The 18,170-nt window shown below is 34.5% G+C and overlaps 2 protein-coding genes across 17 annotated transcripts in view; one reads left to right on the forward strand and one right to left on the reverse strand.

Annotated features, from left to right (window-relative positions):
* MMS22L (MMS22 like, DNA repair protein) overlaps nt 1-9,156 on the forward strand; it is a 123,046-nt gene extending 113,890 nt beyond the window's left edge. For all 3 annotated transcript variants that reach the window (XM_053904635.1, XM_053904636.1, XM_019442918.2), the window contains 3 exons: nt 6,291-6,387; nt 7,983-8,150; nt 8,886-9,156. In XM_053904635.1, the coding sequence (XP_053760610.1) occupies nt 6,291-6,387; nt 7,983-8,150; nt 8,886-8,967 (347 nt within the window). In that variant the 3' untranslated portion in view covers nt 8,968-9,156. The remainder of the gene's footprint in view (nt 1-6,290; nt 6,388-7,982; nt 8,151-8,885) is intronic.
* Nucleotides 9,157-12,345: 3,189 nt separating this feature from the next.
* KLHL32 (kelch like family member 32) overlaps nt 12,346-18,170 on the reverse strand; it is a 243,069-nt gene continuing 237,244 nt past the window's right edge. For all 14 annotated transcript variants that reach the window (XM_053904640.1, XM_019442905.2, XM_053904639.1 and 11 more), the window contains one exon: nt 12,346-16,281. In XM_053904640.1, the coding sequence (XP_053760615.1) occupies nt 16,120-16,281 (162 nt within the window). In that variant the 3' untranslated portion in view covers nt 12,346-16,119. The remainder of the gene's footprint in view (nt 16,282-18,170) is intronic.

Below are 18,170 nucleotides of genomic sequence, written 5' to 3' on the forward strand. Positions count from 1 at the left end.
ACAGTCTATCACTCTCTCTCAAAAATAAACATTAGAAAAAAATTTAAAAAAAGTTCTACAGAATGAAAGTTAGGTGACCTCACACAGGAATAACACCAGTAAAGCAATATGTAACTATAAAAGTATAAGTGTATATTTCTTTATCTTTATTCCCTTAATGGGTTTAAAAAGCAAATGAATAAAATGAAATATTAAAAAAATGATATATAATGTATTATTGGGTCTATAACATATAGAAGTGCAGTATATTTACCAGTAACAGTACAAAGGAGGTGGTGGGAGCAAAGCTATATTGGTCTAAGAAAATGACTCCAGATAATAACTCAAATAGAAACAATTATGAAGAGAATTAGAAATGATCAACAAGGTTAATAGAACAAAAGCTAAAATATATACCTGCTTTCCTTTCCTCTTCTTCCTTTCTTCTCGTTTAGCTTCTTTGAAAAACAAAATTATATAAAATAAAAACTATGAAAGACAAAAAAATTATGTATTGTTGGGTTTTTGTAACATTTGCAAAGGGAATATGTATAAAAATAATACCACAGTGGTGCCTGGGTGGTTCATTCTATTAAGCATCCAACTCTTGATTTCAGCTCAGATCATGTGAGTTGGAGCCCTGCATCGGGTTCTGTGTAGAGTATGGAGACTGCTTGGGATTCTCTCTCTCCCTCTCTGCCCTTCCCCTGCTCACATGCACATTCTTGCTCGCTCGCTCTCTCCCTCCCCTTCTGTCTCAAAATAAATAAACATTAAAAAAAAAATAATACCACAACAAAGGGGGAGGGGAATAAAGTTATGTAAGAATAATGTTTCTGTATTTCACTGAATTCATGTAAATCGGAAGCTCTGATAAGATATGCATGATATGCCTAGAGCAACTACTAAGGAAATAATTCAAAACTAATGAAAAATCATTAAATTAAAATGCTAAGTTTTAAAATATGCATATAATACGAAAAGAGAACAGTAAAGGAGATTAGAAGAGCAAAAAATGCGAGACATTTAGAAAACAAAAGGTAAAATGACTAATATAAATCCATCTATAGCAACAGTAATAGTAGTTGTGAAAGGAGTGAACAAACTAATCAAAAGTAGAGATCATTGGAATGAAAATATAAAAAGATCTAATTCTATTCTATCTACAGGAAACACTTTAGATTCAAATACTGAAATAATAAAAGGATAAAAAAACTACATCATGCAAACTGTAGCTATGGAAAGCTAGGCCAAAAAATTGTTACTAGAAATAGAGATGTTTTATAGTGATAAAGGATCACTGTATTTAACAACTTATAAACGTGCACTTAACAAAAGAGCACCAAAATATAGGAAGAAAAAAACAGAAATGAAGGGAGAAAGAGTTTAGTAGTAAGAGCTGGAGGATTTTTGTTGTGTAAAGAGCTTAGAAGTTCTCATTCTCACCCTCACAACAAGAAACAAATCTTATCAGACTGAAAAACAACTCTTCTTAGATGCATCAGGGAATTGAGGTCATAGAGCAAACTGTTGCCCCCAAAACTGAGCATAGAGCAGTTTGTCAAATGCAGTGTAAATATTTCTTCCAGTGTCAGCTCCTGGTCCTCGTAAGCTGTGATTCTCTGAATCTGTCTCTCCACTTAAATGATCTAATAAATTGTTTGTTTCTTTTTCAAAATAATAATTGGTGATTATACCTTATGGAAAGCAAACTGAATGACAGCATTGTTCTGAGGATTGGGAGAGAGGAATTTGGAATACTGTGTTAAAAGGCACCTGTACCACCCCTGAAGGAATGCAGTGCTATTTGAAAGTAGACTTGGATTAGTTGTATGCTACAAACTCCAGGGCAACCACTAAAAAAATTTTTTTGAATAAGTGTATTTGATTATACTAAGAAAAGAGAAAAAAATGGAATCATAAAATCCTCAACTAAAACCTTCAGAAAAGGCAGAATAAAAGCAAATGATTAGAAAAAAAGAACAAGAGCAATGAATATAAAAGTTACACGTATGTAGGGTGCCTGGGTGGCTCAGTCAGTTAAGCATCGACTCTACATTTCAGTTCAGGTCATGATCTCACAGTTCGTGAGTTTGAGTCTGGCATCAGGTTCCGCTCTGGCAGTGTGGTGCCTGCTTGGGATTCTCCCTCTCTCTCTCTCTCTCTCTGCCCCTCCCCAGCTTGCTCGCTCGCTCGCTCTCTCTCTCTCCAAGTAAGTAAATAAACTTTAAAAAAAAAAAAAAAGGCATTACATAATGACAGACTGGAACTAGAGATAACCTCTTCAATCTGATGAAGGACATCTATGAAAATCTTAGAGCTAACATCATCCTTAATGGTGGAAGATTAGATGCTTTCCCCCTAAGATTAGGAATAAGACAAGGATGTTCACTCTTGCCACTTCTATTCAACATTGTACTGGAAGTCCTAGTCAGGGCAAGAAAAATAAATTAAAGGCATCTAGCTTGGAAAAAAGGTAAAATTAACCCTATCTGTAGATGATTTGATCTTGTATATACAAAATCCTAAGCATACCACTAAAAAGCTATTAGAACTTATAAACAAGTTAAGCAAGGTTGTAGGATACAAAATCAAGACACAAAAATTCATTTTATTTCTATATACTCTCAATGAAAATCTAAAAATGAAATTAAGAAATGATTCCATTTACATTTCCATTTATAATTAAAAAAAAACAACTAGGAATAAATTTAAGAAAAGGGAAATACAAGCTTAAGATCTGAAAAATACCAAACATTGTTGAAAGAAACTAGAGAATATCTAAATAAATGGAAAAAACACCCATTTCATGTATCTGAAGAAGTAATATTGTTAAGATAGTAGTATTCCCCAAATTGGTATACAAATTCAGTGTAACTCCAGAATAGTTGAAATAATATTGAAAAAAGAACAAAGTTGGAAGATTTATACTTTCCAATTTCAAAACTTAGTACAGAACAACAGTGATCAAGACAGTGTGGTATTGACATAAAGATAGACATAGATCAGTGGATTAGAATTGGAAGTTCAGAAATAAACCCAGAGGTCTGTGGTCAACTGATTTTTTTGACAAAGGTGCCAAGATGATTCAGTCGGGAGAAAACAAGTATTTCAACAACTTGTACTAAGTCAAACACATATCCACATGCAAAAAAATGAAGTTATACCTTTATTTCACGCCATACACAAGAATTAACTCCAAATAGATCATGGACCTAAATGGCTGAGATAAAACTATAAAACTCGTAGAAAAAGCAAACTAGTTAAATCTTCATGACCTGGATTTGGCAATGAGTTGTTAGGCACAACAAAAGTACAAGGCAAGAGAGACATAAATTGGACTAATCAGAATTAAAAACTTTTCAGGTACCTGGATCACTCAGTTAAGTGTCCAGTTTTTGATTTAGGCTCAGGTCATGATCTATATAGTTTGTGAGTTCAAGTCCCACGTTGGGCTCTGTGTGTCAGCACAGAGCCTGCTTCAGATTCTGTCTCCCTCTCTGTCTGCTCCTCCCCTGCTCACTCTCTATCTCTACCTCTCTTTCTCTCTCAAAAATAAATAACCCATTAAAAAGAAAAGTTAAAAAATTTAAAACTTTCATGCTTCAAAGGACAATCGAAAAAGTGAAAAGAAAGTTCCCAGAATGAGAGTTGCAAATCATTTATAGGATAAGGAACTTGTACTTGGAATATATAAAGAACTGTTACAACTCAGTAATAAAATTTTTTTTTTATATAGGCAAAGGGGGACGCCTGGGTGGCTTGGTGGGTTATTGCATCTGACTCTTGATTTCAGCTCAGGTCATGATCCCATGGGTCATGGGATCAAGCCCTGTGTCGGGCTCTGCACTGACAGCGCAGAGCCTGCTTGGGATTCTCTCTCTTGTCCTCTAACTCAAAAAAAATAAACTTTCAAAAAAAATAGGCAAAGGATTTGAATAGACATTTTTCCAAAGAATATAAACAAATGGCTAATAAGCACCTGAAAAGGTGCTCGACACAATTAGTCATCAGGGAAATGCAAATCAAAACCACAGTGAGATACCACTAAGCTGGGTATTATGAAAAAGTCAGATAATAACAAAGTTTGGTGAAAACATGGAGAAGAAATCAGAACCCCTAGTTACTGCTATTGAGAATATAAAATGGTGTAGCCACTAGGGAAAATAGTCCGGTCATTCCTTAGATTGTTAAACATAGAGTTACAATGTGACCTAGCAATGTCACTCCTAGGTATGAACCCAGGACTAATGAAAACATATATCCACACGGAAACTTGTATATTCGTATTTATAGCAATTTATTTTTCATAGTAGCCCAAAGGTAAACTGTCAACTGACAGATTTTTTTTTAATGTGATACAGCCACACAGTGGAATATTATTTGGCCATAAAAAGGAATTAAGTCCTGCTGCATGCTATACAACATGGATGAACTTTGAAAACATTATTTTAAGTGAAAGAAGCCAGTTACAAAAGACCACATATTGTATGATTCCATTTGTATGAAATGTCCAGAATATTAAATCTGTAGAGACAGAAAGTAGATTTGTGTTTATTTTTAGGGTATATCAGAAAACAGGGAGTGGTAGCTTAAGAGTGTCAGGTTTCTTTGCATAGTAAATATTCTAACATTGTAGTGATGGTTGCACAATTCTGCAAATATACTAAAAACATGGAATTGTACGTGTTAAGTGAGTAAAGCTGTTAATGTAAAGAAAAACTGAAAAAAAAACCCCAGCTTTTTAAAAAGTTCAATTCAGTTAAATAAACCAAGATGGCAAATATTTTTTTTAAAACACAACTGTACGCTGATATCCACAGAAGCTTGATTCATAATAGCTTCAAAATGCAAACAACCCAAATGTCCAGCAACTAATGCGTGGATAAACAACATGGGGTATCTCTATACAGTGGAATATTATTTGGCCATCAAAAGAAATAAAGTACACATTCTACAACATGGATGAACCTTAAAACATAATGCTAAGTAAAAAGGCAGTCAGAGAAGACCATGTGGTATATGATTGTATGTATATGAAATTTCCAGAGAAGTCAGATCCATGAAGACAAAAGTAGATTCGTGGTTGCCAGGGGCTGGGGGAGGAAGAAATAGGAGAATGTGACTGTTAAGGGGTATAAGGTTTTCTGGGGAGGTGATGAAATTATTCTGAAATTAGACAGTGGGGATGCCTTCTCAACTCTGTGAATATACTAAAATCCAGTGAATTGTGCACCTTAATAGGTTGGTTTTGATGATAAGTGAATTGCACTTCAATAAAGCTTTTTTTTTCTTTTTAAATCAATGCTTAATGTTTTCTGTGAAGACTGTTTCTTCATATTCTGGTACTTTATCCACAGAAGAGCTTTTGGGGGTTGTTTTTCAAGAAAATGTCTTTTAAGAATGAATTATACTGATTTCAGAATTGTATCTAATATGAGGAGTTACTTGTTCAGTGAAGACAAGTGTGCTATATCTTCTTTATCCACCACCCTCATACCATAGAGAACATTACATGTGATTAACTTAAGTTCATATGTATCCTGTTTTGTGCTCCTGCTATAATGGATTAGAGCTTCTGAAATTTTTATTCTTAGAGTGCTTTTTTCCTCAGCTATTTATATTAGATGTGCCAAAAACAACACAACAAAAATTTAATAGCATTTGGAACATACTAAATTTTCTATTTTCTTTCTTGATATTTTTCCATTTTTATGTACAAATGCACAATTTTAAAGGATTTGGTTAAATATTTAAAGAATACAAATGTTCTTTTTATAACTTCACTGTCTTTTTTAAAAGAACGATAGCATCACAGTTGATTTATACACATACACACACACATCTTTGGCTAATTTTAAGTGAAGGTAAATTGGTGGTTTCTAATTTGTTAGTGAGTAGGAGGGAGGAATATGCCTATGAATTTTAAAAAAATAAATCTGCTTGTCTGTAAATCAGCTGAATGATTAAAAGCTATCTTTTGTCAGTATGTAACTACTTGCAGGATGAGGATGATAGAATGTTTTTGAATATGGGGTCTTTCTAAAAGGCCTATCTTTACATTTATTTTTTCAGTTATAAGAGTGTAAAAAATAAACTCTTAAGGTTTTTATATTTTCTTAGAATGGGAGATAAGGAGATAGAACTTTAGAACAAACCAAAAACTCAGAACTATTTCATTTTGAAAAATAACAGAACTGTACAAACTTTAAGAAAACAACATATTTCTCTAAATTAAGAGTGTTCATAAAAATGAGGATCCAGATGGTCAATTCAGACACAGTGTGTGATGCTATAATTTTTCCTCCTAGTGAAAAGGCTGGCCACAGAGAACCTGCAATACATGGTAAAAGCCTGCCAAGTGGGGTCAGAAGGAGAACCCGCCGCCCAGCTGACTTCTGTGTTTAGGTAACTGGAAAATACGCCAACTGGCAAGGGGACTATTGCCAGCCATTTGACAGCCAACATGTTTTTTAAATAACTAATTATCCAAAACATAATGTGTTACTCCTTGTTATAGTATTTCAATTATTATATTTTTGGCAGTGGTTTTGCTACACTGTGTTGTTTTATTAAAAAGACAAAAGTGCCAGGGAGGAAGACAAGTGAGCTGACTTCAAATTACCTGAGAATTGGGTGAAGAAGACTCCTGCATGTATTTAAGAGAAAAAATCAGGATATGTGGGTCATGATGACAGGTGCACAGGCCCTCAGAGCTGCTACACATGTTACTCAGGATCCAGTGTAGAAGTACACATGACTGGTTGTTTCACTTGCTGTAGATACTATAGACCCAGAAAGCTTCATTGTATTTCAGTTGTGAAGCATGGACTGTATAAGATTAGACCTGATGTTAGTTCCCAAGAACAGTAATGCAACGGGAGGAACATTTTCTGTGTTTTGTGTTGTTGTAACGTTCTGTGTTTTATTGTTGTGTCCTGCCTTGCCGCCTCTAGAATCTTGTGCTTTCTGTTAGGGCAGTATTTTTAAATATTTCTTTCTCACAATTTCTACCAGTTCCCTTTTAATATATGTATCTCTGCCCTAACACTGCCATGAGAAATAATGTGGGTCCATTTTCTTCCGTGTTGGCTCTTTGATTCCTCAGTTCGTTTTCTCCTCACATAATTGGCACTCATCAACTGTTTACAATTTATTTAAATTGGGATCACATGAAATAAATAGTGGCTTTGTAAGAATTATAAAACCCTAGGGGCGCCTGGGTGCCTCAGTCGGTTAAGCGTCCGACTTTGGCTCAGGTTATGATCTCACAGTTCATGGGTTCGAGCCCCATGTCGGGCTCTGTGCTGACAGCTCAGAGCCTAGAGCCTGTTTCAGATTCTATGTCTCCCCCTCTCTCTGCCCCTCCCCTGTTCATGCTCTGTCTCTGTCTCAAGAATAAATAAAACCCTAAGAAGGGAGAAAGGATTTTATATGAACGAGGAAGATTGCATGTTTGTTATGTACAACGTATTAAGCTAGGTGACTTTTTTTTGTTGGGGGGAGAATGGAAATTTTAGGGTTAAAACATAGAATTTTTTATAAAGGCCTCCTCTGGGTCTAAAATCTCCAGTTAAGGAATGTAAAAATATGTATTATGAGTAACTTGTTTTTCTCATAAAAATATTGTTTGATCTATTTAGAAATACGATGAACTAAGAAATACCTAGGAAGCTGGACTCATTTTTTTCTACATCCTTACCGCTCAGATTCTGACATGCAGAGAATAGCAGCAAAGTCCCTGGGACTAGATTTCCCCCCTTATTCTCCCTTCTCAGGTTCCAACCGTTCCCTCTTCCTACCAGTGCCGTGGTTCTGGTCATGCATAGCTCACGCTGAAATAGGCTATTTCTGTCCTTTAGTCTTCATAGGGCATCTAGATTCTTAAGGTAATCTTACATGAAATGATCTTTCTTGTGTTCAGGTTACAACTAATTGTTATATAGATTCCAGCCCTGGGAACTTCCCCAGAAGTAATCCTTTGCAACTTGATTTACTTTCAGGCATTTTATCCAGGATTATGGTACGAGGTACGATAATCAGATTTACAGCATTTTAGAAACAGTAGCAGCATTGGACCAGCGGGTTGTTATCCATTTGCTTTCTACCCTCACTCAGTCTCTGAAGGATTCAGAGCGGAAATGGGGCCTTGGCAGAAATATCGCACAAAGGTATGTTTGAAAATCTTATTACATTCTTTTGGGCAACGATTATAAAATTTAGATTCATTTCCTAGAAATGGCTTATTTTCCCATTCCTAAAAATTTGGGGTATGTTGGAGTTGATAAATGTTTCCATACTATGATTGACACATCGCAATTCACATACAGTTCTTTTCAAAGTGACCACCTTTGAAAGCTCTGTGTTTCATTAATGCTACTATTGCTCAAAACACATTCAGTGTTCCTCATTGGGAGGTGGACTTTAGAGCCTCAGATGTGTTGCTGGATGCCCTATGAAGACTATAACACTTAAAATCCATGGTGGCATTATCTGCCCTTTGAGGGATGCCTTGATGTACTGAAACAACTGCATCATGTGTATCCAGTGAGTAAGGTGTGTGACCCAATTAAATAATACGGTTTTTGGTCAAAAATAAGTAATAGGACTTTTTTTCTTATAGGCTTACAACCCAGTTTCAGATTGTGCTGGACTGTGTAGCATAATGTAACATCATGGAAATAGACCTGTAGTTCCTAAAGAGGTTGTTTTAGAGGAGTCAGCACTCATGACAAGTCATATGTCCCAAGTTTGTTAAAGAATCAAAGTATTTTAGTCATATTGTGTGAGTGTGTGTGCGTGTAGACAGACAGACACTCAGGTAGGCTCAGTTTGTAAATACTTAAAACGAAAAGTAGTGGAAAAAGTAATAAATGTATCTACATCTTTTCTTTTTTCTTAAACAGGGAAGCCTATAGCAAACTTTTATCTCACCTAGGACAAGTGGGACAAGATGAAATGCAGAGACTGGAGAGTGATAATACCTAACATATTTTGTGATTTGCCTTCTCTATTATAACTATCTTAAGCCACTTTGCACCATTCTGATTCATACTTTTAATTGTGTGATGTTCTGTTAAAAATTCTTTCTAGGATTTTTTTCTTACATACCTATAAGTATAAGGTACATAAATAAGGAAATAAAGGTTAATTAAATATATTATAGGACCTTTGGAACGTGGCAGAATTGCATTCTCTTTTGAAGAGTTTTTAGTTAAACTAACTTAAAGGAACCTTTTCTAACTGTGAGTGTTACATGTGTATGTCTGTTAAGTAGATTTGCACCAGTCAATCCAGGAACTTTTCACTGTAATGTGACTTTCTGTCTTGTGAGTGATTTGTTTTGTTTCTTACATGTTTTAATATGATGTGGGTGTTTTTTTGTTTTGTTTTATTTTGTGTTTTTTAACATTACCTGGCTGTTCTGTGCTGGTTTTGGGGAAAGGGGGGTTCAGGAGGTGGGATTGTATGTTTGTCATCTTTTGTTATACTGTGTCTAAGGCAAGTTAATAAATGCCCAGCACACTTAACTCTGTGAGGAATGAGGCTGAGTCTGGCTAAATGAATATACAGATAGTATATAAAATGTTTTAAAACTTAAGCCAACAGTGTTTATGCTTAGGTCCCAACAGTTGCCAGATTTTTTTTTTCTTTTTTTTCCTTTAGTTGTCCTTCTTTTGGGGAATTTATTAAAAGACCTCTATCAGGAGGAGGATAAATAAGACCCTTTAAGAAAAGAGAAAATAACATCTAAAAAAATCTTCAGGTTACATTGTTAACAGAAGATTTCTGAGAACTCAGCCCATTTATCTCCTCATCAATTAGAGCCTTTTATAATTTAGCATCTTACATTATGTTTACAAGGAACCAGTTTAGTTTCCTTTAGCAGCTATTGTGTCTCAACTCTTTATTTCATCCAGATTTTTATTTTACCAGTTGGGCTCTTATCCTTGTCTTCTTTTTGTGGTGAGCTTTACTTGGTGAAAGAACTCCAGTCCTAGTGTTGGGAACCCACCTAGGTCTCAAAGCCAGCTCTGCTTTGTAAACTTGAGCAAGTCACTTAACCTTGCTGAGCCTCAGTTTCCTCATGGAGAAAAAAAGAATACTAATCCTTTTTCTTTTTCATGGTGTCCTAGTAAGAATCAGGGGATAATGTATGTAAATGTATTGGTGACATACATTCTATTTGAGGTGTGCAGACATGATTACTAATCATTCATGCTCAAAGGTAATGAACACCTCTCAATTTTGTCCCTTTTTCTCTAATAGGTCCTAGGTGAGTGAGTGCCCCCCCCCCTTGGAATCCCCCCCCCCCCCGTTTTTTTTCTTCAAATTTTTTCTTACACATCATGTTTGCTAACTTTGCAATAACTTACTGTTTCCTTCTTGGGACTCTAGTCTTTATCATGGTTCTTCTCTTCCTCCTTTTCTAACTCAAGAAGTATCTTTAAAGATGAAGTGTATTGCAGTCAGCGAACTATACTTATTAATGTTGTCCTTACTGTAATGTGTGAAGTCTAAAGGAATATCTGTTGTTTTCACAACATACAAATAGTCTATCCCCCTGCCAGATCAGCTATTAGTACTTCAACAAATGGAATGAATAAAAGCCTCATTAAGGTTACTTAGTAGACTTTAAAGCAATGAGTTTTTCATTATCATAGTGACTTACTAAACTTAATGTATTGCTTTGCAGGTTTCAGCAAATGAAGTGTAATCTGTTTAAGGTGATGCTTTTAAAGAAGTTATTTATGTGTATATATATTTTTATTTCCAAAATAGGATTAATAAGATAGCTTTGAGAATCATGTTCCTTAGAATATGAAACTTTTAAGAGATGAGAAAAGCCACTGCTGAATCATGCATTAGGGCATATGTCTATAGATGCTAAGAATAAATAGTTTATACTTTAAAAATCCATAACAAAAAAAACAATCCGTGACAATACATATGTGTAAATACGTGTGTTGAAGTGTGTTTTTTGTTTTTGTTTTTTTTTTTTTTAATTTTTTTATTTTTGGGACAGAGAGAGACAGAGCATGAACGGGGGAGGGGCAGAGAGAGAGGGAGACACAGAATCTGAAACAGGCTCCAGGCTCCGAGCCATCAGCCCAGAGCCCGACGCGGGGCTCGAACTCACGGACCACGAGATCGTGACCTGGCTGAAGTCGGACGCTTAACCGACTGCGCCACCCAGGCGCCCCTGAAGTGTGTTTTTAATTGAAGAAAAAAAAATTTATGACTCAGTTCATTTTCTTGAAAATCTTCACAGACCCTTCACTTAATAGGATAATCTTACCTTTTTTCTATTCCCAGACTTAAAGTACCTTATTCCTGCTTCCTTAATATGTATTTACCCCTAAAGAACCTGTACTCTGTGGGGCTGCTGCTTCTATCTCTCTATTGTAAGCCGTTCTCTTTTGGTGCAGTCTGAGAGTACATTCTCCTTTCTCATGTCCTTTGGCCTGACATCTGTGTTTTCCGTCATCTTCTCAACCCTTCCTTGGTGATACTCCTCCTCCCTACATGCTGTACTTTGAAAGCACCCTCATGTTCTCCTTTCCGGTCCCCAGTGGTGAGATGTGGCTCTTCACTTGCTCCGTCTCAACATTCTTCTAGTAGTGAACTGCGAACACTAGCTCATAATTTCATCTCTGAAGTCTATTTCTAGTGCTGATTTCTCTCTAAACCCCTCTAGTTGGATCCTCCTGAAATCTCAAGGCAACATGTCAAGCTGCACTTGTCACTTATTTTCAACTAGCTGCTGCCTTTTCTCCCCAGGGAATACACTGTTTTCACAAGTTATTTAGCCTTGAAACTTCAGAAGCATCTTGGATTCTTACATGTCCCCCACTTTCAGGTGATCACCAGTACAGGCTCTTGGTATTTTTTTCTTTTTTCCATCCTGTACACCCCAACTGTCTTTTCTACTGTGCTCTATTGATCTTCTTACCTCCTTATCTCTGATCTCCTTCCCTGTAATTCATCCTCACACAGTTCTGGCATTAGTGTTGCTAAAATAATCCTTTCTTCCTGTTACTTTTCTGCTCAAGGACCTCCAGTTACTTGCCAGTGTCAATAAACTGACATTCAGACTCTTCAGGAGACTTTCTGCCATCCGACTCTACCTTTTCTATGCAAACTTAACTCACACAGGAGACTAGACTGCCTTAGACATCTGAATGCCATGTTCATTCTGCACTCTGAGCTTCATTCAGCTTGCCAGGAGAGAATACTACCCTTTCTATAGAAACCTAGCCTTAAGACACTTAAGTAGGAAGACAGTTAAAATATAAGTATTCCAGTCAAATAATTTCTGTAAAATATCAGATGGAATATAAAAGAGATGATTGAAGGACAACAGAGTGGTAGAAAGGACTTTATTAGACATTCGGATTTGGTTATGATTTAAATTTTAATTGAACATTTAATTAGGTTTTCATGGGGGAGTAAAAAACATGGAGTATGATCTCTGTACAGAAATCTTTTAGTATTGGCTTCATTTGCATTAGAAGAGTTTCATAGTTTAAAACTTTTATATCTTTACCTATTCCTAGCATATTTTTTCTTAAGCCTATTTGACTTTTTCTACCTGGGCATCTATATTAAAAACAAAAACAAAAACAAAACTTACCTGTAGCCTGTGTGTGTGTTCTTTACCCATTATTATTTTCTTTCATGCTTCATCACAAATTTTTAAAACAATTTTGTTCTTAAAGAATTACGTGTACTCTAACAGAATCTTTGACAGCTTTTATTTTTACATCCCTTTGTTAAAATTATCTGTTCTATAAAAATTTAACAAGTTTCTGCAGTTGGGAAAAGCCTCTAGGAAACCTGTCTTCCCTCAATCCTATAGATTTTATGTAAACCTTACATTTTTCCAAAAGCTCTTCTCCTGCCTTCTCCTCCTAGGGTTAAAAATACTGCCTTGTCAGTCAAGTACATAGCATGCCAATATAAATACCATGTTTTGTTTGCTTAAGACAGTTGGTTTGGGAAGCTAGCAAAGTAGCATATTTTTTCACATATTTAATAAGATATAAGGTTTGTACTTTGATTCAGTGATAATCTATATTGCTAAGATTACCAAAATAAGTACTACATGATTGGGATTGAATAACTTCTGCTTATTAAAGTTTTTGGTGTGCTAGTAGTTATCCAGTTTATAGCATTTATTGCATTTGTGAATTGTGTTTTCAGAAAATGCTGGGCCTTATTGTATATTGATGTTAATTGTGCATATAATAATTTTTTAAATGTATATATTTAGTTTATACTTCATCCATGATTATTACACTTCCTTTTTTATGAAAGATTATTTGAAAACCAAAATAAAAATGAACCATATTACTTGGAAGAATAATTTCTATGTTGTTCCTGTTTTATTCTGTGGCAAAACAAAGTTTTTTAGTCATTTCAACAGTTGAAAGGTATACAGTATACATGGGGTTAAACTTTGAAGAAAACATGAAGAAAAAGGAAGAAAAATATCCTAATCGTAACCTAACGAGAAAAATATCCTAATCATAACCAAATTGGTATTTTGTTATTAAGAATCTAAGGAACTTCATTGCACTTTACATTGTTTTAGAGATTAATGTCTTTGCTGGCTTTTCTTCCTACACAGAGGAACACTGTGCTAATACCTGTGCAGTACTGTGTTTTCTTTTAGATAGTAAAATCTGAAAATGGTGTTTAAGTGGTTGGAATTTTCATGCTTTTCTTATGGAAATTCAAATTAACCTAATAATTTAACTACAAATACAATATGGTCTATAATTTTAAAGAGTAAAAATGAAAGATGAATTACTATAGTTCACTTAAATAGAAAATATATATTTGAATAGTTTCAGTGGAATTTGGTTTTATGAGCACAGTTTTCTGGAATCTTTAATTTGAGGAAAATGATCTAATCATAAGCATTCTGCGTTTTATTTTTCCTAGGAATATTGTACTTCAGAAGCTATCTTTGGCTATACTGTAAAGAATATTTTCTAATTCTGAGTTCGATTCTGTAATATTAGTGGATAATGCATTAAAGTTTCCCAAGAAAGTGTTTGCTAATATACTGATTTGTTTTAAATGAATAGTTAGAAATCTATACAGAAAATATCAAGAGTAATTTCAGGGTACCTTTTCATTATTAGTCAGGCAAGCTTATTTTTAGACCATTTTCCTTTCATTCATTGGATATAGGATGTGGGATTACAGATGTAATGGTTTTTATAAGGTAAAACAGCTGGAGGTCAATTCATGTGTCAAGTAGAAATTTTAATAAATCCGAAACACTTCTTGCTTAGGTTCTTTTTGAAAAGATATCTGAAATACCAGAGTCATTTTCCTGACTTGGTAAGGCATTTAAAATATTTAGTTTACATGATTTATAAACTCTTTTAAAGAGACTCTGTCATTCTTCTAAATATCATATCAGTATCAATTTTCACTTTTCAGAACTGTAAAATTACTCTGAAGGTTTTTTGTCTAAATCTCTGGGAGGTTTTTATTTTACTTTTTCCCCTTATGCCTAGTCTTTCCTTCTCTGCTCTTTAATCTGAGTAACCAGATTATTATTTAAAAATTAAAATTTTTAGGTATAACAGTGTGAAAAGTTAGTGAATTTTGTATTTAGGATTTTAAAAAGTTTGTTTTTATTTCTGATTACCAAAAGTGGTTACATGAATAAAATGACAACTTCCTGTAAGGTAAGGATTGCTAAACAATTAAACTATGCCAAAGGAAAAAAGTCCAAATAAAGTCTTCCTTTTAGTAAAGTGACTTAGATCCTAACAAGATTAGGAAAAGGGAAAAACTCATGTTACACTTCTTGAATTTATGTTCCAATGTGATTTTTATTACATATATATGTGTATATATACATATATATATATATGTATATATTGTTATAGACAAAGCAAATCCAAAAACCTAGCCTAAATAAGAATTCTTATGCATTATTAAAAGTGGTAGTAATAAAATATGTATTGGTGGTGAAGGAAGAGTCCCACAAGTGCTCAAGATTGACATAACCTTTAACAAAGTGCAAAAACTTTTATTAGAACTACTAAGTCTAGGTTCACAGTTATGTCAGAGCACTTTATGGTGCCCAAATTAGTACAGCTAATTTTTTTTTGTTGAGCTTTGAAATGTCATTTTTCACTAAATGAGTTTAAACAAGTGTTTGAATTATGATGTGAAGCAAGAATTTGTATAGATTTAGGAATCTTTGGCTTTGGTAGACTCCCCTTTTCCTAATTAGCATCTCTTCACATGCTTTTCAGAATCATTTCTCCCACAGCATGTGTTCCAAGTTCTATTTAGTAATTTTTAAATACTTTCAAAAATCTCCCCGTTCAGTTACAGAATTCTAAAGACAGTAAAATACCTTGTAATTTGAGTAACTTTTTTTTTCTTAAATGAAGTACTTCAGAGCATTTGCCTAATCCTCACAACATTCTTCTGAATTGATACGGAAATCAATAATTATCCTCCTTAAAGAATGGGAAAACTAGCACTGAAAGTTAAGCACCTAGCCCAAGGTCACAGTAACCAAGCTGAACAATCTGGGCATTCCAACTGCTGTTCCAGTGTACTTCTATCATTCGTGTTACTGTGAATAAAACATGGCATTTAAAATTTTATAATGTCATAATACTGAGTCTATACTAGTGGGGCTGCATAATGTTAAATTTTTAAAAGAAAAATTACAAACCCAGTTTTAAGTAGTAAGGGGATTAACTACGGAAGATTTTTTTTTTTGAAGATCATTGATGGCAGTACTTGTGAAATAAATTGCCTTATTAACATTTTCCTGTTTTCCTAGACAGTGCTGATTAGAGAAAGTCTACAACAAAGGCTCTAAAGACCCATGGAACAGTAATTGACCATTAAGTTGTCACTGAGCTACACCACAGTAAAAGTCAGACATATTGCATATTGACACACAGAGAGAAGGGTGACAGGAGGTTTCAGTAATGTATTTTAGAAAACTGTTCATTTTTTGCTAATATTTATCTGAAAATAAGACATATAAAACAAAACAAGGAAGCATTGAGCACTGAGTCTTTTCATCCCCAGTAATCAGAAGTGAAGCTTTTCTTTCCCTTCTGTTAATGATAGTTATTAACAAAGCATTGGTTTTCAGATGGTCCCAATCCTGTGATGAGGCACTTGAAGAGTCTGAAGGTTAGGGCATGTGAAATATGGAGCTGGAAGGAAGCATGCTGCTATTCCATTAGAAGCAAAAGGGAGTGTAGGCCCATAAAATACTTCTTCTTTGCCTTCTCTACTTACATCCACCACCTACAAAAGAAGAGAAGCCTGTTCGTCAAAGATGATTGCTCAAAATAATGCCATATACACATTAAAGGAGGCCTGCAGTTGAACTCAGTGATGCCACCATGACCACACATACCTTAGGCATTAGTTTTTTTCCTCACAGTATGGAACCAGAAATTTGTATTAAGGTCCAGGTAAGTGTTCTTATATACATTTATATATTTTTGTGTGTCTACATAATGTAAACAGTTTTTAGGGAGGTATCTTTGTCTTCCTCTAAGAAAAATCTTGTGGCTTTGAACAACACATTATACCAGATGGACCTGACAGATATACACAGAATATTCCATCCAAAAACAGTGGAATACACATTCGTTTCAAGTGAACATGGAATATTCTCTAGGATAGATCACGTTAGGCCACAAAACAAATCTCAATAAATTTAAGAAGACTGAAATCATACAAAGCATCTTTTCATACTATAAGAGTACCTAGAAATAATTTGTAACTGGAAAAAAATGCAAACAAATCAAAAAATTCGTGGAGAAAAATGTAGGTGAAAACATTATGGTACAAAATCTTCAGGACACAGCAAAGCAGTTCTAACAGGGAAGTTTATAACAGCCTCAAGAAACAAAAATCTCAACCTAACCTTATACCTAAAGGATCTAGAAGGGAAAAAAAGGTAGTAAAAGGAAGGATAGAATAAAGATTAGAGTGGAAATAAACTTAAAAAAAGAAAATAAGAATTGATTAATGAAGAGAAACGTTTATCCAGACACATGAAGACCCAAATCAGAAATGACGGAAGAAAAATAACTTGACACCACAGAAATACAAAGGGTTGCAAGAAACGACTCTGAAAAATTATGTGCCAACAAATTGGGACAACTTAGAAGTGGATAAATTCCTAGAAACATACAATCTTCTAAAGCTAAATCAGAAAGAAATAGAAAATATGGACTGATTACCCATTCAATTTCATTACTAGTAATCAAACAGCTACCACCAAAAGTCCAGGACCCATATGGCTTCATAGGTAAATTCAACAAAGATTTAAAGAGTGGATACCGGTTCTCAAACTACAGTGAAACCTTGGATTGCAAGTAACTTGTTCTGCAAGACGAGCAGACATTTCTAATAAATTTTAACTTGATAAACAAGTGATGTCTTGTAATACGTGTAGTATGGGATACTGAATGTCACATGATCACAACTGAGCCAATGGCACTTAAAATTCACTTTGATATACAAGCGCTTTGGATTACAAGCATGTTTCTGGAATGAATTATGCTTGCAAATCAAGGTTTTACTGGATTCCAAAAAAAGAAGAGGAAGGAGAATTTCCAAATATATTCTACAAGGCCAGCTTTACCCTGATACCAAAACCAGACACTACAAAAAGACCAAAAAAAACAAAACAAAACCACCTTACAGACCAGTATATCTGATGAACATACATGCAAAAAATGCTGAACAAATATTAGCAAACTAAATTAAATACATTAAAAAAAATATCATTTACCTCTATCAAGTGAGATTTATTCCAGGAATAAAAAGCGTTTCAATATTCACAAATAGGTCAATGTGATATATTAATAAGAGTAATAACTAAAAACCATATGGTCATGTCAGTAGATACAGAAAAAGCATTTGACAAAATGCAACATCCATTCATGATAAAAACTCAACAAAGTGGGTTTAGAGAGAACATACCTCAACACAATAAACCATATATGAAAAACCCACAGCCAACATCATACTGAAAGGTTTCCCTCTAAAGACCAGGAACAAGACAAGAAGGTCCACTCTTACCATTTTATTTCAAAATAATACTGGATATCCTAGCTGCAGCAATCAAACAAGAAAAAGGAAAGTATCCAAATTGGTAAGAAGATAAACTTAGCACTATT

This window comes from Panthera pardus, unplaced genomic scaffold (assembly GCF_024362965.1).
Source record: "Panthera pardus isolate Hobbes unplaced genomic scaffold, ASM2436296v1 HiC_scaffold_17, whole genome shotgun sequence".
NCBI classification, from domain to species: Eukaryota; Metazoa; Chordata; class Mammalia; order Carnivora; family Felidae; genus Panthera; species Panthera pardus.